At 41.9% G+C, this 18,395-nt stretch overlaps 1 protein-coding gene across 2 annotated transcripts in view; it reads right to left on the reverse strand.

Annotated features, from left to right (window-relative positions):
- Window positions 1–5,725: 5,725 nt before the first annotated feature.
- Window positions 5,726–18,395, reverse strand: part of RBM38 (RNA binding motif protein 38) — a 34,831-nt gene continuing 22,161 nt past the window's right edge. For both annotated transcript variants that reach the window (XM_001368848.5, XM_056812925.1), the window contains exon 4: window positions 5,726–7,213. In XM_001368848.5, the coding sequence (XP_001368885.1) occupies window positions 6,913–7,213 (301 nt within the window). In that variant the 3' untranslated portion in view covers window positions 5,726–6,912. The remainder of the gene's footprint in view (window positions 7,214–18,395) is intronic.

The raw sequence follows: 18,395 nt of genomic DNA on the forward strand, positions 1-18,395 counted from the left end.
ACTTCATGGAATGTAAGCACAATGAGGGCAGACTATTTCATGTTTGTCCTTGTATCTCTCTTACAACCTTGCACTTTGTAGATACTTAATAAACACTCACTGGATTGAACTGGTCAATCCTCATGCATGGATAGCTATCAGAAACTTTGTCTATATGATATACCCAATAGTCCAGAGACTATGTGACTGACCACTGGAAGAGGCTCAAAGGTCAAGGAAACTAAATTCTTGCTGCTTGATGATAAGCCATGGTTTGAGAATAAAACCAAACAAAATATGGTTTCTCTTGTCTAAAAAGACTAATTATTGAAGTTTTCTTCAAAGGACAGAGAGGTATTTACCCTCCCCAAAGCCCCCTCCCCAACTCAAAAAAAGGTGAAACATTTTGATTTTAGTTTTTCATTTGACCTGAAAAAAGAATCTGTTAACTATACTTGCCTGGAATTCTCTAGAATCCCAAAACACAGAACCTTGCCTTTGTCCCGGGGGGATTTTTAAAAAGCTATTAAAGTCCCAGGGGCTAATAATTTCTTTAGACCTTGTTGGTGTCACTAGGCTGATAGTAACACACCCTGAGGTTTCCAACAGGAAACATTCAGTCCCCACAAGTGTCTTAACAAGATAAGTCACATCACAGTGTCTGGAGCTCATGAGTATCACCCTAACCCCCTCCCCTCACCCACTGATACTTTATCAAGACAGCAAATGTTTTTTAATGGCTGGGTCAGGAGCTTTGGGTTAACCTTGCTGACCCCCATCAGTGTTTTCAAAATAGAAGCATAAGGAGGTGGAGGGTGGCTCTGTAAAGAGAAGTAAAGCTCTAGAGACACCAGCGTCTAGATTCAGACCTTGGAAATCTGAAACCACTCTCAGTCAGATGTTGGGATATTCCCTATACGTGGAAATAGGAATTTTCCATATATAAAAATAGAATCAACTGGCAAAGGCAAAGGGATGAGTAGTGCTGAACACGCTACAGCAGAGAGCCCTTACGAGAAACTAGTAAAAGGTTCAACTCTTCTTGGATCCGTCCTATGGTGCCCACTAAAAAAGGCCAGGTGTCTGCGCTCCCTTTAAAGCACAGGAGTGCTCCCTAGGAACCGTGATCTGAAGAGCACAGCAAAACAGCATTTTATTGAGTGAGAGAACATTCAGGCTTAGCTCAGGTGAAATGTTGGGTATGTGTGTTGAAAACAGGGTGGACTTTGGGACAAGAAACCTGAATTATAGGCCCAGCTCTATCCTACAACTTGTTCTAGCATCTTTAGAAACCCTTCAAGTTTCTGAGAGGCTTAGCAGACCCTTTGCCCAGCTCTGGCCTAAAACACTCAAGTCTCATATCTAATCATTCACCAAGTCCTGTCCATCTTTCCTCTCTCATTAGTACTAGGTACACAGAACCACAGAATCTCTGAACTGGAAGAAGCCATCCAAGAGAATTTGCTTATGCTCTTGATATTATGGATGATACTGCCATCCAAAGACAAACTAACTGTTTACTGACCATCCCACTGCCATCATCCTAGCTCAGTTCTTTATTAACCTTGTACCTCGACTGCTGAAATGGCCTCTTTTTAAAATACCCTTTCATTTATATTTTAATTTTATTCACGCATCTTGTGTTGCCACAATATGCCTTTTCCAACACCCCCCTTTAAAAAAGCACAATCTTCCAGTTAGTGAACAGAAAGGAAAGATATGTCCTTGAACTTAGACAGTAAGTAAAGCCTCTGCCTTCAATCTCTCTTTCCTTTCTTAATTATCTTATCTGGTCAATCAATTACAGTGGAAAATGTACCAGCTCTGAGGTCACAAAATCTGGGCTCCCGATCCTGCTTCTGACACCTTAACAAGCCACTTATTCTTGGGTCTTGGTTTCCTCACTTATTAAATAAGTGTACAGGAAGGTTTCCCAGGCCCTTTTACGATCTATAATCTTAAGCCACCATATTGAGCTTCCTGAAATGTTTTTCATCCTGCTTCTCACTTTCTTACTCAAATACCTTCAATGCGTCCCTGTTGCCCATAGAACAAAGCCCTAATCTCTTAGCCTGGAACTCAAAATGCTCCACAATCTGCACCCCCACCTCTTCCCTAGTCTTTCTTGGCAACCTTATCTTCCAAAAACCTTCTGCTCCTTCTCTCACAAACCGGGTTTTCCTGCTTCTATCAGTACCTATTGTTCCCTCTGCTTGGACTTTCTCCCTACATTTCTCATCAATATCCTACACCCACTTTAAGGTCCATCTCGAATTCCACCTGTTCTGTGAAGCCTCTGGCCAAAGGCGAGTTTTATCTGCCTGGAGCCCTTATAACCCTTTGAATCCCTAGCAAGGCAGTTGGCATCTCGAGCTGAATCCCCAGGCTCAACACTGAGGGGCAGAAAGGACCCTAGAGAACACCTTCTCCAAACCCTTCTCCTTAAAGCCAGGGAGACTGAGGTCAGAATGCTTACAAGACTTGTCGCAGAAGGCGTGCTAGACACAGAATTCAAACGCTGGGACCTCTTACAGTGGTGCTCTTTTGACCAGGCCTCAGCAATTCTGTAAGCTCCTTTGGGGTAGGGCTAGTGTCATCTTTGCATCTCAAAGTCCAGGCAACATGTAGGACTGATGACCAAAGGCAGGACGGCTCGCCCTGGAGTGCAGGTCTGAGATTTCTGGCCAAAAAAAAAGCTTCCCCTCAATATAGTATTGGGCAAGGGGCAAGTCTTCATTCCTATCAACTTTCACTCTCCTTATAGAACTTCCTCTCTGCTACCATGCAGATAGGGAGCATAGAGGATAGAGCATGAGCCCTAAAGAGAGGAAGACTGGAGTTCAAATCCAACTTGAAATATTTTTGCTCGTCTCTACCTGCCTCCATTTCTTCATCTGTAAAACGAGAATAATAATAGCACTTACATCTCCCAAGGTGGTTATGAGGATAAAATGAGTTAAGAATTGAAAAGTGTTTTGCATACCTTAAAGTACTATAAAAATGCAGGCTAGTGTTAGCATCAGTTGTGCTTGCAGCCTTAGACCAATCAGTAACTGTAACTGAAATTAAATGAAATTAATTATTTGCAGAACTGAATTTGTGCCTCCTCATTATCTGAAATATTTGTAACGCACTTAGCACAATAGATCAGGGGCTTTAGTAGGCCAGCATATAGTACGTATCTAAAAAATGCTTGCTCCCTTCCTAAGCCGGCTCTTTTCCTCTGAACGTAAATGGATTTCAACTATCCAAAAATCTGAATTCCCTTGCCCTAAAGCTCGGTATAAGATTTCTATATCTATCAGGTACTTGGTCTTCATGGAATGGAATACAATGGTTTTCCATTGGGATTGTTATAAAGAAATAAATATAATTTTATTGACATACATATATGTATGTATAGAATATAATTGTGTATAATATATAACATGTATATATCATGTATGCAGATATATAATATATACCATTATATACACATAAAATATACATTTATATTATATACATATTTGTATTTTATGTGCACATTAAATGTTAATTCCATGATATATAACTATGTTTTATATATATATATAGAAACACATAGTATACACACAATAAAATACTGTGTGATAATATAATAAAGCATATGCATTTCATGCACAATATATAACATATTATGTGTTATATATTATTAAGCACATATTAGTTTTTTAATACATGTTAGAACATAATAAACCATTATGTAAATAGTATCATGTAATATGCAATACATGGTATATTACATGTATTGTGCTATTACTCGTTCTGCTTCATAAACATATTACAAGTCCTCCATAAAACAGTATCAAGTACACTAAAATCCTTTTGCTTTGCCTTACCCACCATATAGTATAAGTGGCCTTTGGGCTGGGAAGGTCCCACTGTGAGAGCTCTAGCAGGCTCCAGCAAGCCAGAAAGGGTATGAGGAGAGGTGATGGACCCCATCTATTGTCCTAGGACCAGCCTTGCCAAGCGAAGAAAGGCTCATCATTGGGCAGGCAGCCATCACTTGGAAATGGAATTTGCACCTTTTATTTTTTTAATTCGTGCTTCCATTGCACCTTAAGACTAACAAAGTGTTTGCCTTATAAGAATGTGAAGTATTTTATAAACAAGTAAACTGAGGGTTCAAGTAGAATATGCAGCACTGATTAAGCACTTGCCAGGGTCGAGCCCTGTGCTAAAAAGCATAGAGAATATACAAATAGGAAAACAAGACCATCCCTCTTTCAGAGATCTCCAGTTCTAATTAGAAGAGACAGCATTAAAGTGAGTTCAAAGGAAGGACACAAAGGCCTGGTAGTTCTCCCGGTGAAGCTTCAGGGAGGATGGCAAGGCCACTATTGATATAATAGTAGTTAATATTTATAACAGTTGCCATGTTCCAGTCATTTTGCCAGGCACTTTACAATTATCTCAGTTGATTCTCACAACCCTCGGAGGTGTTATTATTATTCCCATTTTACAGATGAATAAACAAAGGCAAACAGAGATCAAGTGACTTGCTCTGAATCAAACAGCCAATAAAAGGTCTGAAGTCATAATTCAAGGGCTCCTTTCTCCAGACCCAGTACTCTACTATGCCACCTAACTCTCCCTAAATGGGATGGGAGAAAATGATGAAAAATGGGGTACAGGCCAGGGCTACGCTCTAGAGCCTTGTGGAAATCTCTAGGACAGTTGGGGATGTGGGCAGATTTGCCCACAGCATTGTTCCTCAGCTCTCAAGAGTGACTATTTGGCAAGTTTTCTTCATCATAACAGTCCATCTCAGAAATCCAGTTCAAGGTAAGCCCCTGCACTTGCGTGTGTTCATGTAGGTAGGTGGGGAGTTTACTGGCCAAATGCAAGAAGGAGGTGTTTAAAATGACTAAGACTCAATCCATTACAGGTCACTGCCAATCAGACCTTTTCTTACTCCCAGATTCAAGCAAAAATCCTAGAACACCTCCACCAGGTAGGTCTCCCTGCTACCAAATAAGTTCTTGAGCAGGTTCTAGCAAAGAGCAAAGCAGTCAGTTCCCTCCCTTTCTGACAATTCTCTGTTACAGGCTCTCCTGAGGTTTGGGAAAGCTACATTGCCCACAGAGAGCCCAGCCCTGGCTGCTTTTTAGGAGGAAGGAAATAGAGATAAGTATTTCTATAACTAGGCTAAATCTTCCAAAATGGCTCTTAAAACCCTGAAACCAAGAATGTCTCAAACAAGCTCCAAGGGACGATAAAAATCCAAAAAGCATGAGCCCAAACATTCTAGGGACACAGCTACAGGTAATGGGTGATAGCCTCACACCCAAAGCTGAGCAAACCAGAAAGTAGGGCTGGGTCCCTACATGGAAATGCTTTGGTTTCTACCCATGAAAAATAAGATGGATTCAATTATTTTCTCTCTAGATCCCTTCCAGAGCTAACATTTGAGGATTGGGGCTTTTGGAAACCTAATGTTAAAGCCTTCTGTCTCCCTTCATTTTATCCTACAACCAAGGACAGTGTGGGTATGGAAAATGGCTAAAGGCAGCAGGACTGTATTAGAATAGCTAGACTGAGCAATTCCTGAAGAAAACAGCTACAATGGCAGAGCACAGAAATGGTCTTTGCTTTCTCTTATCCCTAAAACAAGAGTGGATCCCACTTTATTCCACCATCATCAGCTTATTTATGTCTTGACAAGTGTGTCTTCCCTTTTGGGGAGGGTGAGAGGGGTGCACGATAGACAATTATCACATTGAAGAACAATCTTAAACAGTTTATTGCTTTCTTGGTAAAAATCCACTTAACTTATATAGACTGTTTTCTTTATTTAGACAGCTGTCGTACCACAGGCATAAAATGTCCTTTTACCTTTTGTTCAAATAGATTAACACCATTGATCAGTTCCTGGCATTCTCCTTGGCTCTGCTGGCTCCCAGCCTACAAACTTCCTTTATTTTACATAAATACTGTCATCATTTTCTCTCCATAGGTTGCAGCAATAACAAAGTATACAATATGTTCTGGATTCCTGGGGGTGATAGGGAGAAGCGAGTAGGTTTGTTTGGATTTTTTTCTCCATTTCAAAAATATACTTAAATTTTGAGATCTGAACAGTGTAACAATTAAAATAAGAAAAATATTACAGTGCATCATTGACTATAGGAATATTTTGCTTTCCGCTCCAAGGACAATATTCCCTTTTGCATGTTGAAAGTGATTCAGTCTTTTTTTTTTTTAAGAAACTTACCTACAAACAATAATTTAGTAAATGAGAATTAAACAAGGCAGATACTACCAACCTTCTGTCTGCAATTCACAGCTCATGCGAACAAAATCGCAATAAATATTCAAAAAATAGTTCTTTCATTTTTTTCAGTAAGGCATCTTGAGTATTATTACAAAGTTTTTTTGTACAACCAGAAGGGAGAGGGGAGGCAGGAGAAGATTGTTACGCTGGTCGGCTGAGTATCTCTTGGTACCTCACAGTAAAGCGCAGATTTGCAAGGTTGACATGACAGGAGTAATGGGAAGAGAGAGAGAAGAAAGTTGTTGGAAGGTGAGACAAATTGGAAGCTGACCACAAAATTGTGCAAGTAACTGTATGGTTTTCTGTTAATATTTTTCCATCACTTTTAGGTTATCATCAGAGATCACTTGTCCTGATTTAAAAAAAAAAAAACAGAACTCTCTTCTTCCATGAGCATAGTAAAGATTTGAAAGGGTTTTTGCCTACCCATAATACTATATAAATAGCTTAGGTATTCATATGCACCTAATAAGTTTTTCGGGTGTTTGCTTAGGGGTTTCTTGTCTATTTTATGTGGGTTTTGTTGTGTCTATCTGCTTTTTGCTGGTTTTTTTGTGTTTTGGCTTTGCTTTGTCTCATCCCTGTTTGAGCATCTTGCTGTATCCTCCAGAGGTCAGACTCTCCTTCCGTCGGTCTCCTCACTGCATCCTGTCAGGCTGCAGCTGTGGGGGCTGATACTGCACAAAGGCAGTGGTGGCAGCCGCGGGGTTGGTGGTGGCGAGGGGAGCCTGCACGGCGCTGGTATAGCCGTATCCCACGAAGCCGGCAGCAGGAGACGAGGCATAAGGATACTGGTCATAGGCAGCCGTGGTATACTGGGTATAGGCTTGGTTTGCTGCAGTGTAGTCTATGTAGGGAGACGCAATCGACTGGACAGGAGCGGGGATCACCACGCTGGGCTGGACAATGGCTTGTGGGTAAATATAGTGCGGGGTGAGCCTGTGGAGCCAAAGCAAAGTGGAGAAAAACCAAGAAAAAGTCAGAAGGTTGAAGAAGGATGCGGAGAATTCCTCGGTTAAATTCACAAAACCAGCAGTCACTGTGGACAAAATTCTCTAGGACCCAATTCAGTTTAAGCTAGGCAGGGGGATTTAGTGGGAAAAAACCCACAGATTTAAGGGAGAAAGAGTCCCAGCTCTGATGCTCTACAGCCACAGGACTATGAATAAGTCTACCTTTAGGAACCTAAATTTACTTACCTATAAAATGGGGATGAAACTTAGACCATTACTAACAGCAGCGTTCAAAAAGAAGCATTTTTGTAAAAAATGAGCAGGTAAATAAGATTAATTGGGTCTTAACAGCCTATAAAAGCACAGCCTCCTTCGTGAAGCCCATCCCACAATGTTTTTTTTTTCCTTTTTTCAGACTTTATCAGTCATTTGGCCCTTAGGGCAATAATCGCTCCCTTTCTGCTACTTGTATCCATCCTTTGGCACTTAGCTCATGTTGGCTTCTGAGGCCTCGTGTCTGCACCCTTCCAGTTGTTAAACATTTTAATTCTTCTATGATAGCCTATTCATCCAAGCCCCAAGTAGACATAAGCCACTGGAGTGTTGGAACTGGGTGTATGGGTGTAGAAAGATCTGTTGACTCCAGCCCTTGGACTTATTAAATGTTTTGTTGAATGCATACTAAGTTACTTGCTGTGTGTGTGTGGAGATTACAGAGGAAAGGCATAACTAGAGAAAACACAAAACCTGCTCTTAAGAAGCTACAATCGATTTTAAGGGGGCCTGGAGGGTGGTAAGAGAAGAAAACATGTAAAGCCTAATGATTCAAGAATGAATGATAAAGAGAATATAGGAGAAGTGCAGAAGAGAGGTCCAGGGAAAGAATTGTAACAAAAATGTGGGACAGGAATGAAGCACTGAATGACTGAATAGGGCACTTGGGAAAAGAGAAGATAAGCTGCACTACTTAAGTTAGAACAAAAGATGGATGGTACACTTAGAGGACTCTTAAGGCTAGGTCAGTCCTCCTTTTCTTCTAATACTATGTACCAGAGGCCTTTCTTGTGGAGGACAGGGCTTTACTTTTCAGTCTAGCTAGAAATCAGGAAAGAACTGAAGAACAGGAGAAGAGGAGGAAGGGAGGAAAGGAGAAAGGGAGGATGGAGAGAGAGAGAGAGAGAGAGAGAGAGAGAGAGAGAGAGAGAGAGAGAGAGAGAGAGAGAGAGAGAGTTTTCTCAGTCATGTACAACTCTTTGTAACCCCTTCTGGGATTTTCTTGGTTGAGATACTGGAGTGCTTTGCCATTCCTTCTCCAACTCATTTGACAGATGAGGAAACTGAGGCAAATAGAATGAAGGGATTTATTCAAGGTCACACAGCTGATAAGTTTCTGAGGTCAGATTTGGATCCAGGAAGAGGAGTCTTCCTGATTCTAATTCCAGTGCTCTAACTACTGAGTCACCTCAGTTGAGGAAACTTGTCCAGGGTCACATTTCCAGCTGGTGTCCATGGCTTGGATTTAAACTCAGGTCCTCCTGGCTCTGTGTCCAGCGCTCTATCTGCTGGACTACCTAGCTGCCTTCTACAATGGTACAATCTAGGTTCAAATCCCTAACGTGTGCACTTCATCTCTCTGGGCCTCAGTCTCCATAAATAAAATAAAGAGTACACCCAATGGCTCTAGCTCCTATATGATCCTCACCATGAGATAATTGATTAAATAGGTTTTGTAGAAAAATGCAACATTCCATAAAGATGGGAATCAAAATGTCCATGAAGGCATTTCAAAAATTCTAAAGTATGATGGGAAACCTAAAAAGCAATAGCATCAAGGGGGGGAAAATATTCAAAGTTCTCTAGGCCTTCAAACTCTGGGAGACACAGACTTTGGGCTAAGATTCTCTAGTCAGGTATTATTATATCCACACTGGCTTGTCAGCCCCTGATCCGAGTGAGGGCTTCATTGAGGCTCCCACTGGCTACCTAGAGCTCCTGGGTCCTGCCCTGCAGTCCTCATTTAGGGAACACTTTAAATGCCCTTGTCTACCTTCATACCACTCCTCGCTCTGGTGGTGCCCATTGTAAAAGCCAGCATTAATTCTGTTTACTTTCCTAGGGAGGTATTCCTCCTGCAGTTACCATGTCAACACACCCAAGCCCTTCAGGAACCGCAGACTCACATTACAGTCTGCAAGGGTGACCTTTGGTGATGTTTGTCTCTTCAGTCCCCAGGAACCCAAGGTAGGAGGGAAAGAGAAAAGCCTTTACCCTTTTCTCTGGCCAGCCCTGCTAGACCAAAGAAACAATAAAGGATTCCCACCTTCTGGAGGCCAGGAAGTCATGCTGGAAGGCAGGAGTGAGCTCTAAGAACTGCCTTTTCCCTCCTTTCTGAGTATGTGTAAGGAATTCAGTCCCTCCTTCCTTGGGATCTAGAAGAGACCTCACAGGCCATCAAATTCACCTCTTCGCTTTATAGGCGAGGAGCACAGAGACTACTGGGGAGATTTTAGGTGCTTGTCCAGACCATAATATCAGAATTGGGATTTGAACCTCAGTCCTGACTTCAGTCAGTTCTTTTTACATGGCACCATCAGTCACCTCTCCAGTCCATCCAGAGAGATTCCAATTCTCTATCTTTGGTTAACTCTACTCCCTCCTTCCTAGGGAAGGGTGCTATTTCCCAGGCCTCTCTATTTTTTCTTCCATATTTGCAAATTTAATGATTTTTATTAAGAAAACATACACATTTGTTTCTCTTAAAAATCAGTGACTTGAACTCCAAGCCCTGCTAGGTTAAGAAGAGGAAAGGAAGAATCAAGAGGAGACCGACAAAACAGTTATCATTCTCCCACACACCCTCCATGGCAATTTTAAGGATTATCAGGATGGTTTCAGCTACTACTAAGCCTCCATCTTGGCTCCACCCCCTCCATGGCAATTTTAGGAGGATGCAGCACGCTATAGTCCTGTCGGCTAAGGATGCTGACATTTTCCCTCATATCCCTCTCCTATGGATCTCGGTGGGGTTAAATTAGATTATCTCTAAGGTCCCTTGCAGCTTTAAAAACTGTACAGAGTTTTTATGATATTTCCATATGATCTGAAGCATAATGAAAAAACACTGGGACAGCAGGCCTTGTTTGGCCCCCCTTCCCTTCCCTGTATGTCTCCTGCCTCCCTTTCTCTCATTTTGTACCACAAACCTTCCCCTCCTTTGCCCCCCAAATGGGAAGGTGGCCTACAGCAGGGAAGGGGCACTGTGGTCCCAGAGAGGACCCAGACCACTGGTCTATCCCAGAGCAGCTAATTTCTGTCAATATTTACGACTTCAGCCTAGCCTCAAATGGAATTTAAACAAACAAACAGCCACAAGATAAGGCAGCCTCCTGGGCCTAGTTCTAATCAGGCAAGCCTCCCCTGGTTCTGGGACCAGCGGCTTATCTGCTCCGCTCACAGCTGGGGAGAAGGCTTGGGGGTGGAGGGTGGGACACCCCGGCAGGGAGGGTGAAGCTGAAGCACCAGTTCTCTGCCCAGCTCTTCCCATTTCACCATCCTGGACCAGTGTGGGCCAAGTTCCCCCAGGCCAGTTAGGCAGAAGTCCCAAGATACCAGGCCTGGTGCCAGACAGAAAGACTCAAGGGATCCCATTATCCCAGGGAAAGAAAGGGTTTGCCTGGGGAAAAAGAAGGCAACTGGCTCCAGCTAATAATAATAATAATATAAATAATCTATCATTAGGCATCTAAATACCTACTAAATGCCAGGGACTGGAGAGACAAAGACAAAAAAAGAAATTGTCCCTGCCTCCAAAGAGCATAAAGGGGAAAATAGCATGTATATATAAATAGAAGCAAAACAAACACAGGGATACAAGGTAAATTGAGTGGGGTAGAGGGGAGGAGGCTAGCAGGAGGGGGGAATCAGGAACATCCCCAGTGGAAGGTGGAAGTTGAGCTGAGAATTAAACTAACAATGGGATCACTGTTCAGAGCCAGGCAGAGACCTTAAAGTTATCTGGGAGCCACTGGCTTTTAAGGTCTCTTATGGATAGAAGGCAGTGGATAAAGCTCCAGGCTGGAATTGGGAGGACTTGAACGGTTCAAGTTTAGGTTCAGACATTTTCCAGCTGTGTGACCCTGGGCAAGTCATTTAACCTCATTTGCCTAACCCTTGCCTTTCTGTCTTAAGAGTTGTTACTAAGAAAGAAAGTAAAAGTTGGGAGGGAAAAGGTTATTTGGTCCAACCCTCTCATTTTAGAGATGAGGAAAAGTGAGACAGTATCCCAAGGTCACAACTAGCAGAGCCGATGTGAACCTGTCATTCTATTGCTGCTACTAACCACAATTCATATTTATAACGTGTAAAGCACACATTTTGTTTTTCCTATTTTTTCCCCCAAAATGGGGAGGAGGTGAGAGAGATCAAAGATGGGTGTTTGTTGATTAAAAAAATAAAATTTAATTTTAAAAAGTTCTATTGGGTGTCCCAAAAGTCTGTAATATAGCAACGTCTCCAACAAGTGGTCAAGCAGCCTCCTGAGTCAACCTATTCCACTTTTAGACAGCCCTAATTGCTAGCAAGTTTTTTTATTACAAGCAACCAAAAATCTCCCTCCATCACAACCCTCCAGCCCCTGATTTGAGTCGTGCATTATGTGGCTAAGAGGAACAAGGTAGCAATAGTGGAAAGAGATCTGGTTCTGGGTGGAGAGTGTGCCATCTGTGCTTTTCCTCTGTAGGTCTCAGTTTTCCCATCTACAAAATGAGGTGTGTGGACCGGATCATCTCCTGCTTCTGCTTCCAGTTCTAAATTCTATGCTCACATGAATCTAAACCCTCTTGCACGACAGCTTTTTAGATACTCTGGGCCTCCCTTTTTTCCTTAAAATGATGATCAAAGGGACCAGGCAAGAGTGATGTTCAAAGGGAGTGTGATACTGCGTATAAAACTCTTAGACAGTCTTGAAGCATTTCAGGAAACTGAGGCTGAGCAGGAGAGTCCCCAGCATCAACCACAGTCCTTTAACTCCAGCCAGAGCTCGTTCCCACTCCCCTTGGGGGCTCAGAGCACACACTATATTCCAGATTCTGGCAGACAAAAGCTGACTATTGTAGGGCTGTCACCTTTCATCCTATGTACACTGTGTGACTCTCTTGATGGAGCATCGTATGACATTAGCTTTCTCTCGGTGGCCGTGTCACGCCGATGACTCACACTGAACTTGCTAAAATGCCCAATCTATTTTTTTTCCACTCACAGCTGCCTGGCTATGTCTCTACCCCTCTGAAACTGTGAAGATGATTTTTCTGAAACCAAGTACTGAATGATACAGGAATCCTCAAACTATTAGTTTAGTTTTTAAGGCTTGATGGCTCAAAACTGTACTAAGTCTTTGGGGACATCTTACATATTTTTCTCTTAAATTTCTTTTTACATTTGATGGAGTTTTTTCTGATCTATCAAGATCTTTGGGGATCTGAACTGTCAGCCGGTGTCTTAACCATCACTTATAATGTTGTGCTATCTTTGCTACCTCAGTGGGCTGTGTGACTCCCCCAAATTATCAGGGTCCTGACTTGTAATCTCCAATAAAGGAAGAAACTTGGTCTGACTCAGTTATGCCAAGATACCCAGGACTTCTCCTGGAAGACCATATTAGGAGTCCTGTATTAAACCTTCACCCCCATCCCCAAATCTCCCCAAAACTTGAAAGGCAAAGGTTTCCTCCTGGAGAAAATGGACAGAGTCCTTTTAATCCTCACCTGACACATAATCCTAAATGCCTACACCGGGCACTCCGACACCGATTGGGACCTAGAAAATCACAGAGGGCCAAGCTAATATTCACCTCGTGGTAAATTCCTGGTGTCAGCAAAATTGCAGGGGAAATGTTTAGCCTTAACTAAGGAAACAAGTTATTTTCAAGAACTAGAACTAGGCAGCACCACTCATCCAAGTGATCTATCACACTAATGATAAACTGCACCTAAATCATAAAAGGGTTTGGGATTTCCTCAATGCGTGTCCTCCTTCCACCAGTTATGCACACTACAACCCTTCTTCATCCTATTAGGCTATGAACTTCATGACCTATCGGGCCTGGAAAATTCAGCCTGGGGCCCAAGCGATGATGACTCCTTCTAAACTTAGCAAGGCTACTCCTCTGATGACAAGACATCCAGCTCAGTCCAGAAGCCCTCTGAGCCTGGGAGAACCTGCCAAAGCTCTCTGCAGGGAGAGCCCTTGAGTACACAGTGTCACCTCTGAGCCTCAACAAGGAAGAGCTTAACGGAAGATTGACAAATTATTCTTAGCCATTCATTAAAGTTCCAGCCAAAGACCTGCCAATGGAATTGACCCTAGGTTCTCCTCCTGCATCCTGGGCTACGCCAGCGAGCCCAAGTTCTGGCAAATTCCATAAAGTTAGAAAGTATGGGACCCAGGGGCAGCTAGATGGTTCGGGAGATAGGGAGCCAGGGCTGGAGATAGGAAGAGCTGTGTGGTCCCAGGCAAGTCCTTTAACCCCCATTGCCTAGCCCTTACCACTCTTCTGTGTTGGAGCCAATGCTTACTATGGATTGTAAGACAGGAGGTAAGGGTTTTAAAGAAATGAGATCTCAAGGACAGACTATAGACCTGGTATATAAAGACATGTCAATTAAACAACAAATATTTATGAAATACTATGTGCTAGGCACCGTGCTAAGTAGTGGGGATACAAAAAAGCTAAAACACCGGCCTCTGCCCTCAAGGAACTTACATTCTAGTGATGGAAAGAATGAGCAAAGAGCTACAGACACTCTCTTTAGATACACAGACATAGATAGATAGATAGATAGATAGATAGATAGATAGATAGATAGATAGATAGATAGATGAATAGGTAGACAGGTAGATAGATAGATAGATGAATAGGTAAACAGGTAGATAGATAGATAGATAGATAGATAGATAGATAGATAGATAGATAGATAGATAGATAGATAGATAGATGAATAGGTAGACAGGTAGATAGATAGATAGATAGATGAATAGGTAAACAGGTAGATAGATAGATAGATAGATAGATAGATAGATAGATAGATAGATAGATAGATAGACAGACAGACAGGCAGACAGGCAGGCGGATGGATGGATAGATAGAGAGACAGTCAGACAGACAGACAGACAGGCAGGCAGGCAGGCAGGCAGGCAGGCAGATGGATAGATAGATAGATAGATAGATAGATAGATAGATAGATAGATAGATAGATAGATAGATAGATAGATAGATGGATAGGTAGGTAGATAGATAGATAGATAGATAGATAGATAGATAGATGGATGGATAGGTAGATAGATAGATAGATAGATAGATAGATAGATAGATAGATAGATATAGATGGATAGGTGGATGGTTACATAGATAGAGATAGGGAGACAAATAGATCTTTGGATATAGATAGATAAACAGAAAGAGATGGAGAAAGAAAGGCAGATCTACAGATGAATGGACCAACAGATAGACAGACAGACAAATGGATATAGATCTATGAATGGATGGGTAGATAAATCGAAAAACAGATAGAGATAAATAAATCTATGGATGAATGGATAGTTAGACAAACAGATAAGCAGACAGTCACAGGCATAGAGACAGATTTAAACACACACAGTATATATGGAAAGTAACCTCACAGAGAAGTCATGAACAATGGGGCAAGAAGCCTGCAAAGGTCTCTTGCATAAGGTAGGGTCTGAGCTGAATCTTGAAGGAAAGTAGGAGTCCAGGGAGGTACAGGTACAAAGGGAGGGCACATTCCAAGCAAGGGAGAAAAGGAAGGCAAAGGACAGAAATAGGAAATGGAATGTCACGGGCAAGAAACAATAAGGAAGCCAGTGCTGCTGCATCTCAGAATATATGGAGGGGAGTCCTGTGTGAGAAGACTCTAAAGGCTAGGGGGGGCTTTAAAAGCCAAATAATGTTTTGTATTTGCTCCTGGGAGTAAGAAGGGAACAGGGGGGGGGGGGTTAGTGATTAGGAAGGTCAGTTTAAAAAGCTCTCTTCAGCACCTGAGTAAAAGATGAACTGGAGAAGGGAGAAGCTTCAGACAGAAGACCAATCAAGTATCTATTTTAACAGGACAGATATAAGGGAAGGAGAGCCTGAACCAGGATGGAGGCTATGTGGATGGAAAAAAGAAGACATATACAAGAGAAGCAGTGAAAGTAGAAATAAGACTAGGCAACAAGGTGGATACATAAGTAAATAAAGGCTGAGAGGATTGTTCCAGCACTAATAGAGAAGGACAAAGGAGGGGAGCATTTGGGGAGAAAAGAGGAGGTGTATCTTGGACACTGAATTTAAGATGTCTACACATCATCATCCAGTTTGAGATGTCCAAGACAAGAAGAGAGGTTAGGGCTGGATGTACAGATCTGGGGATAATCTTCAGAGAGATAGGAGCTAATGAGATCATTGAGGGAAATAATACTAGGGAAGAGATGAGGGCCTAGAACAATCTTAAGGAATACCCAGAGTTAGTAGGTCTGGCCTGGAAGAAGATAAAGTAAAAACTGAGAAGTTAGATAGGTAGGAGAATCAAGAGAAAACAAGAGTTACAAAAACCTAGAGAGGAGAGATTATGGAGGACAAGAAGAGAATGGCAAAGTCAAAGGTAGCAGAAGGAGCAGCTGGTAGCTCAGAGGATTGAGAGACAGGCCTAGAGATAGGAGATCCTGAGTTCAGATTTGACCTCAGATACTTTCTAGCTGTGTAACCCCCGGAAAATCCTTTAACCCCCATTATCTAGCCCTTACTGTTCCTCTGCCTTGGAACTAATACCCAGTATTGATTGTAAGACCAAAGATAAAGCTTTAAAAAAAAAAGGTAGTAAAGAGGTCACAAAGGGGAAAAAATGAAAAAGCTATTCAATTTGGAAAGACAACCCAACAGATTGGGAAAGACACATCACAAGACAATTAGCCATCAGGTGATGATTTATTTTGATTATGGCAAGTCATGAAACTGCAAAAGGGCTGTGAAAAACACAGGGAGAAGAAGCACTGAAATCATAGATCTCTGTAAGTTATTGAAATAATTCATTAAAGCAGGCCCTGCAGGACTTCTATTCAACAACACTTTGTTTAACCATTAGCCTAAGATTTTCTATATGCATTTGAAAGTAACTTAGAATCATTTATTCTTAAATACAGCTTTCATTCCTCCTGTCCCTTAATTGATATGGTATCACTCACTCCTCCCCACCACCCTACTAAAGTATAATTTCACCCTTTTTTAACTCACTTTTGACAGAAGACAAACAGGGTTAAAAGTGACTTGCTCACACTTAACCATCATTGCCTTGTCCTTACAAAACAATACACAGTATTGATTCTAAGATGGAAGGTAAGGGTTTAAAAAAAAGTTACTTGCCCAGAGTCACACAGATAAGATAGATCTGAGGGTTTTTTCCAATTCTGGGCTCTTTCATTCAGTTGTTAGTTTATTTTTTGTAAATAACCTTTACCTTTTCTCTTAGAATCAATACCGTATTCTGTATCTGTTCAAAGGCAGAAAAGCTACAAGGGCTAGGATAGGCAATTGTAGAGGTTGGTGATTTGCCCAGGGTCACACAGCTAGGAAGTATCAGAAGCCACATTTGAACCCAGGACCTTCTATATCTCCACACTCGGCTCTCTATCCACTGAACCACCTTCTGGCAGAGCTCAAGGGTAGCCACGCTGTAGCAGACACCCAGTGATGGGTAGTTCCTATGACGGTTTCAGGTTGGTTCTGTGGCTCCTTATCCCCTGAAGCCCTACCCAAGTGTTAGAGAAAGGAACACAACTAAAATGAAGACGTTATCTGCTAGAATGAAGTAAAAATAACAAAGAAAATTATAGACACGATTACTTTTTTTTTTTTAGTTTGGGAAAGAAATTATCTGGCAATAACTAATGTAAAAACAAAGGGCAGCAACAAAACTTTAAGGTGCAACTATCTACAAAAATACTACCACAAAGAAAAAATGACTTCACTTCTCTGATTCTCTCTCAATTTTTACATCTCAAAACAAGGAATTAGTAGGCATTCTTTCCTGTCAATAATATTCCCTAATACAAGACTCCAATATATATTCCAGGCCAATGTCCATTCACCTAAGATTGAGGACAAATTGAACTGTATGCTTGAGAAATGATTATTTATAGTAGTCCAAATGGGATAAGATGTGAAAAGTCAGGGCCACCAAATGTAAAAGGACTGACAATTAGACAGCATGTTAGGTTTTAAAAATGCTTTTTGTAATCTCTTTGACCCTCTATACAACAGACACTAGAGGTCACAGAATTTGAGTTACAACAGAATTTAGGCAGCCTAATAGAGTCCAGCCTATACCCAAAAGGAATCCCTTCCCTAACATACCTGGCCAGCAGCAGTCCAGTCTGTGCTTAAGGGCCTCCCCACCGAGGAGTGCTGGGTTCTCTTTAATTGGAGGTCCTCAGGCAGAGGGCGGATGACCACTTGGATTATCACCCTCATAGTACAGTTACGAAAATGAGCCATGAGAAGAAGCAAAACTCAAACTTAGACCTCTCCAGACATTCTCCAAATGTAACACTTTTTTCCCCCCATGAGATCAAGTTTAAGGAAGCTGACAGAATTATTCCGAAGGAACTCAATTATTCAGCATTTCTAACTAGCCATTTTTCCTCTGGCTCATGATAAAATTTAATCTGTTGGAACTTAAACTAGAGTCACACTATAGATCAGGCATCAACTTAATTGACTGTCCCCCTTGCCTGCTTGGTGGAGCCTTAGCCTGGCATTCAAGCTCCTCCAATATCTGCCTCAGTGAAAACTTAACTCTATTACATATAAACTCTCTTCCTCTCTCTTTCTCCCTCTCTCTCACACACACACACACCATTCCCCACAGTATCCCAAACACATCTTTTGCATCCAACCTCTCAATGCCCCTATTCGCACAGTTAATTTCCCCTGCATATCTCCTCTCCACTTATCTAAATCCTCCCCATTTTTTTTACCCTTATATTTGATCTTGGAATCAATACTAAATATTGGTTCCAAGGTAGAGGAGTGGTAAAGGCTAGGCACTGGGTGTTAAGTGCTCAAGGTCACACAGCCAGAAAGTATCTGAGGCCACATTTGAACCCAGGACCTCCTG

Source organism: Monodelphis domestica, chromosome 1 (genome assembly GCF_027887165.1).
Source record: "Monodelphis domestica isolate mMonDom1 chromosome 1, mMonDom1.pri, whole genome shotgun sequence".
NCBI classification, from domain to species: Eukaryota; Metazoa; Chordata; class Mammalia; order Didelphimorphia; family Didelphidae; genus Monodelphis; species Monodelphis domestica.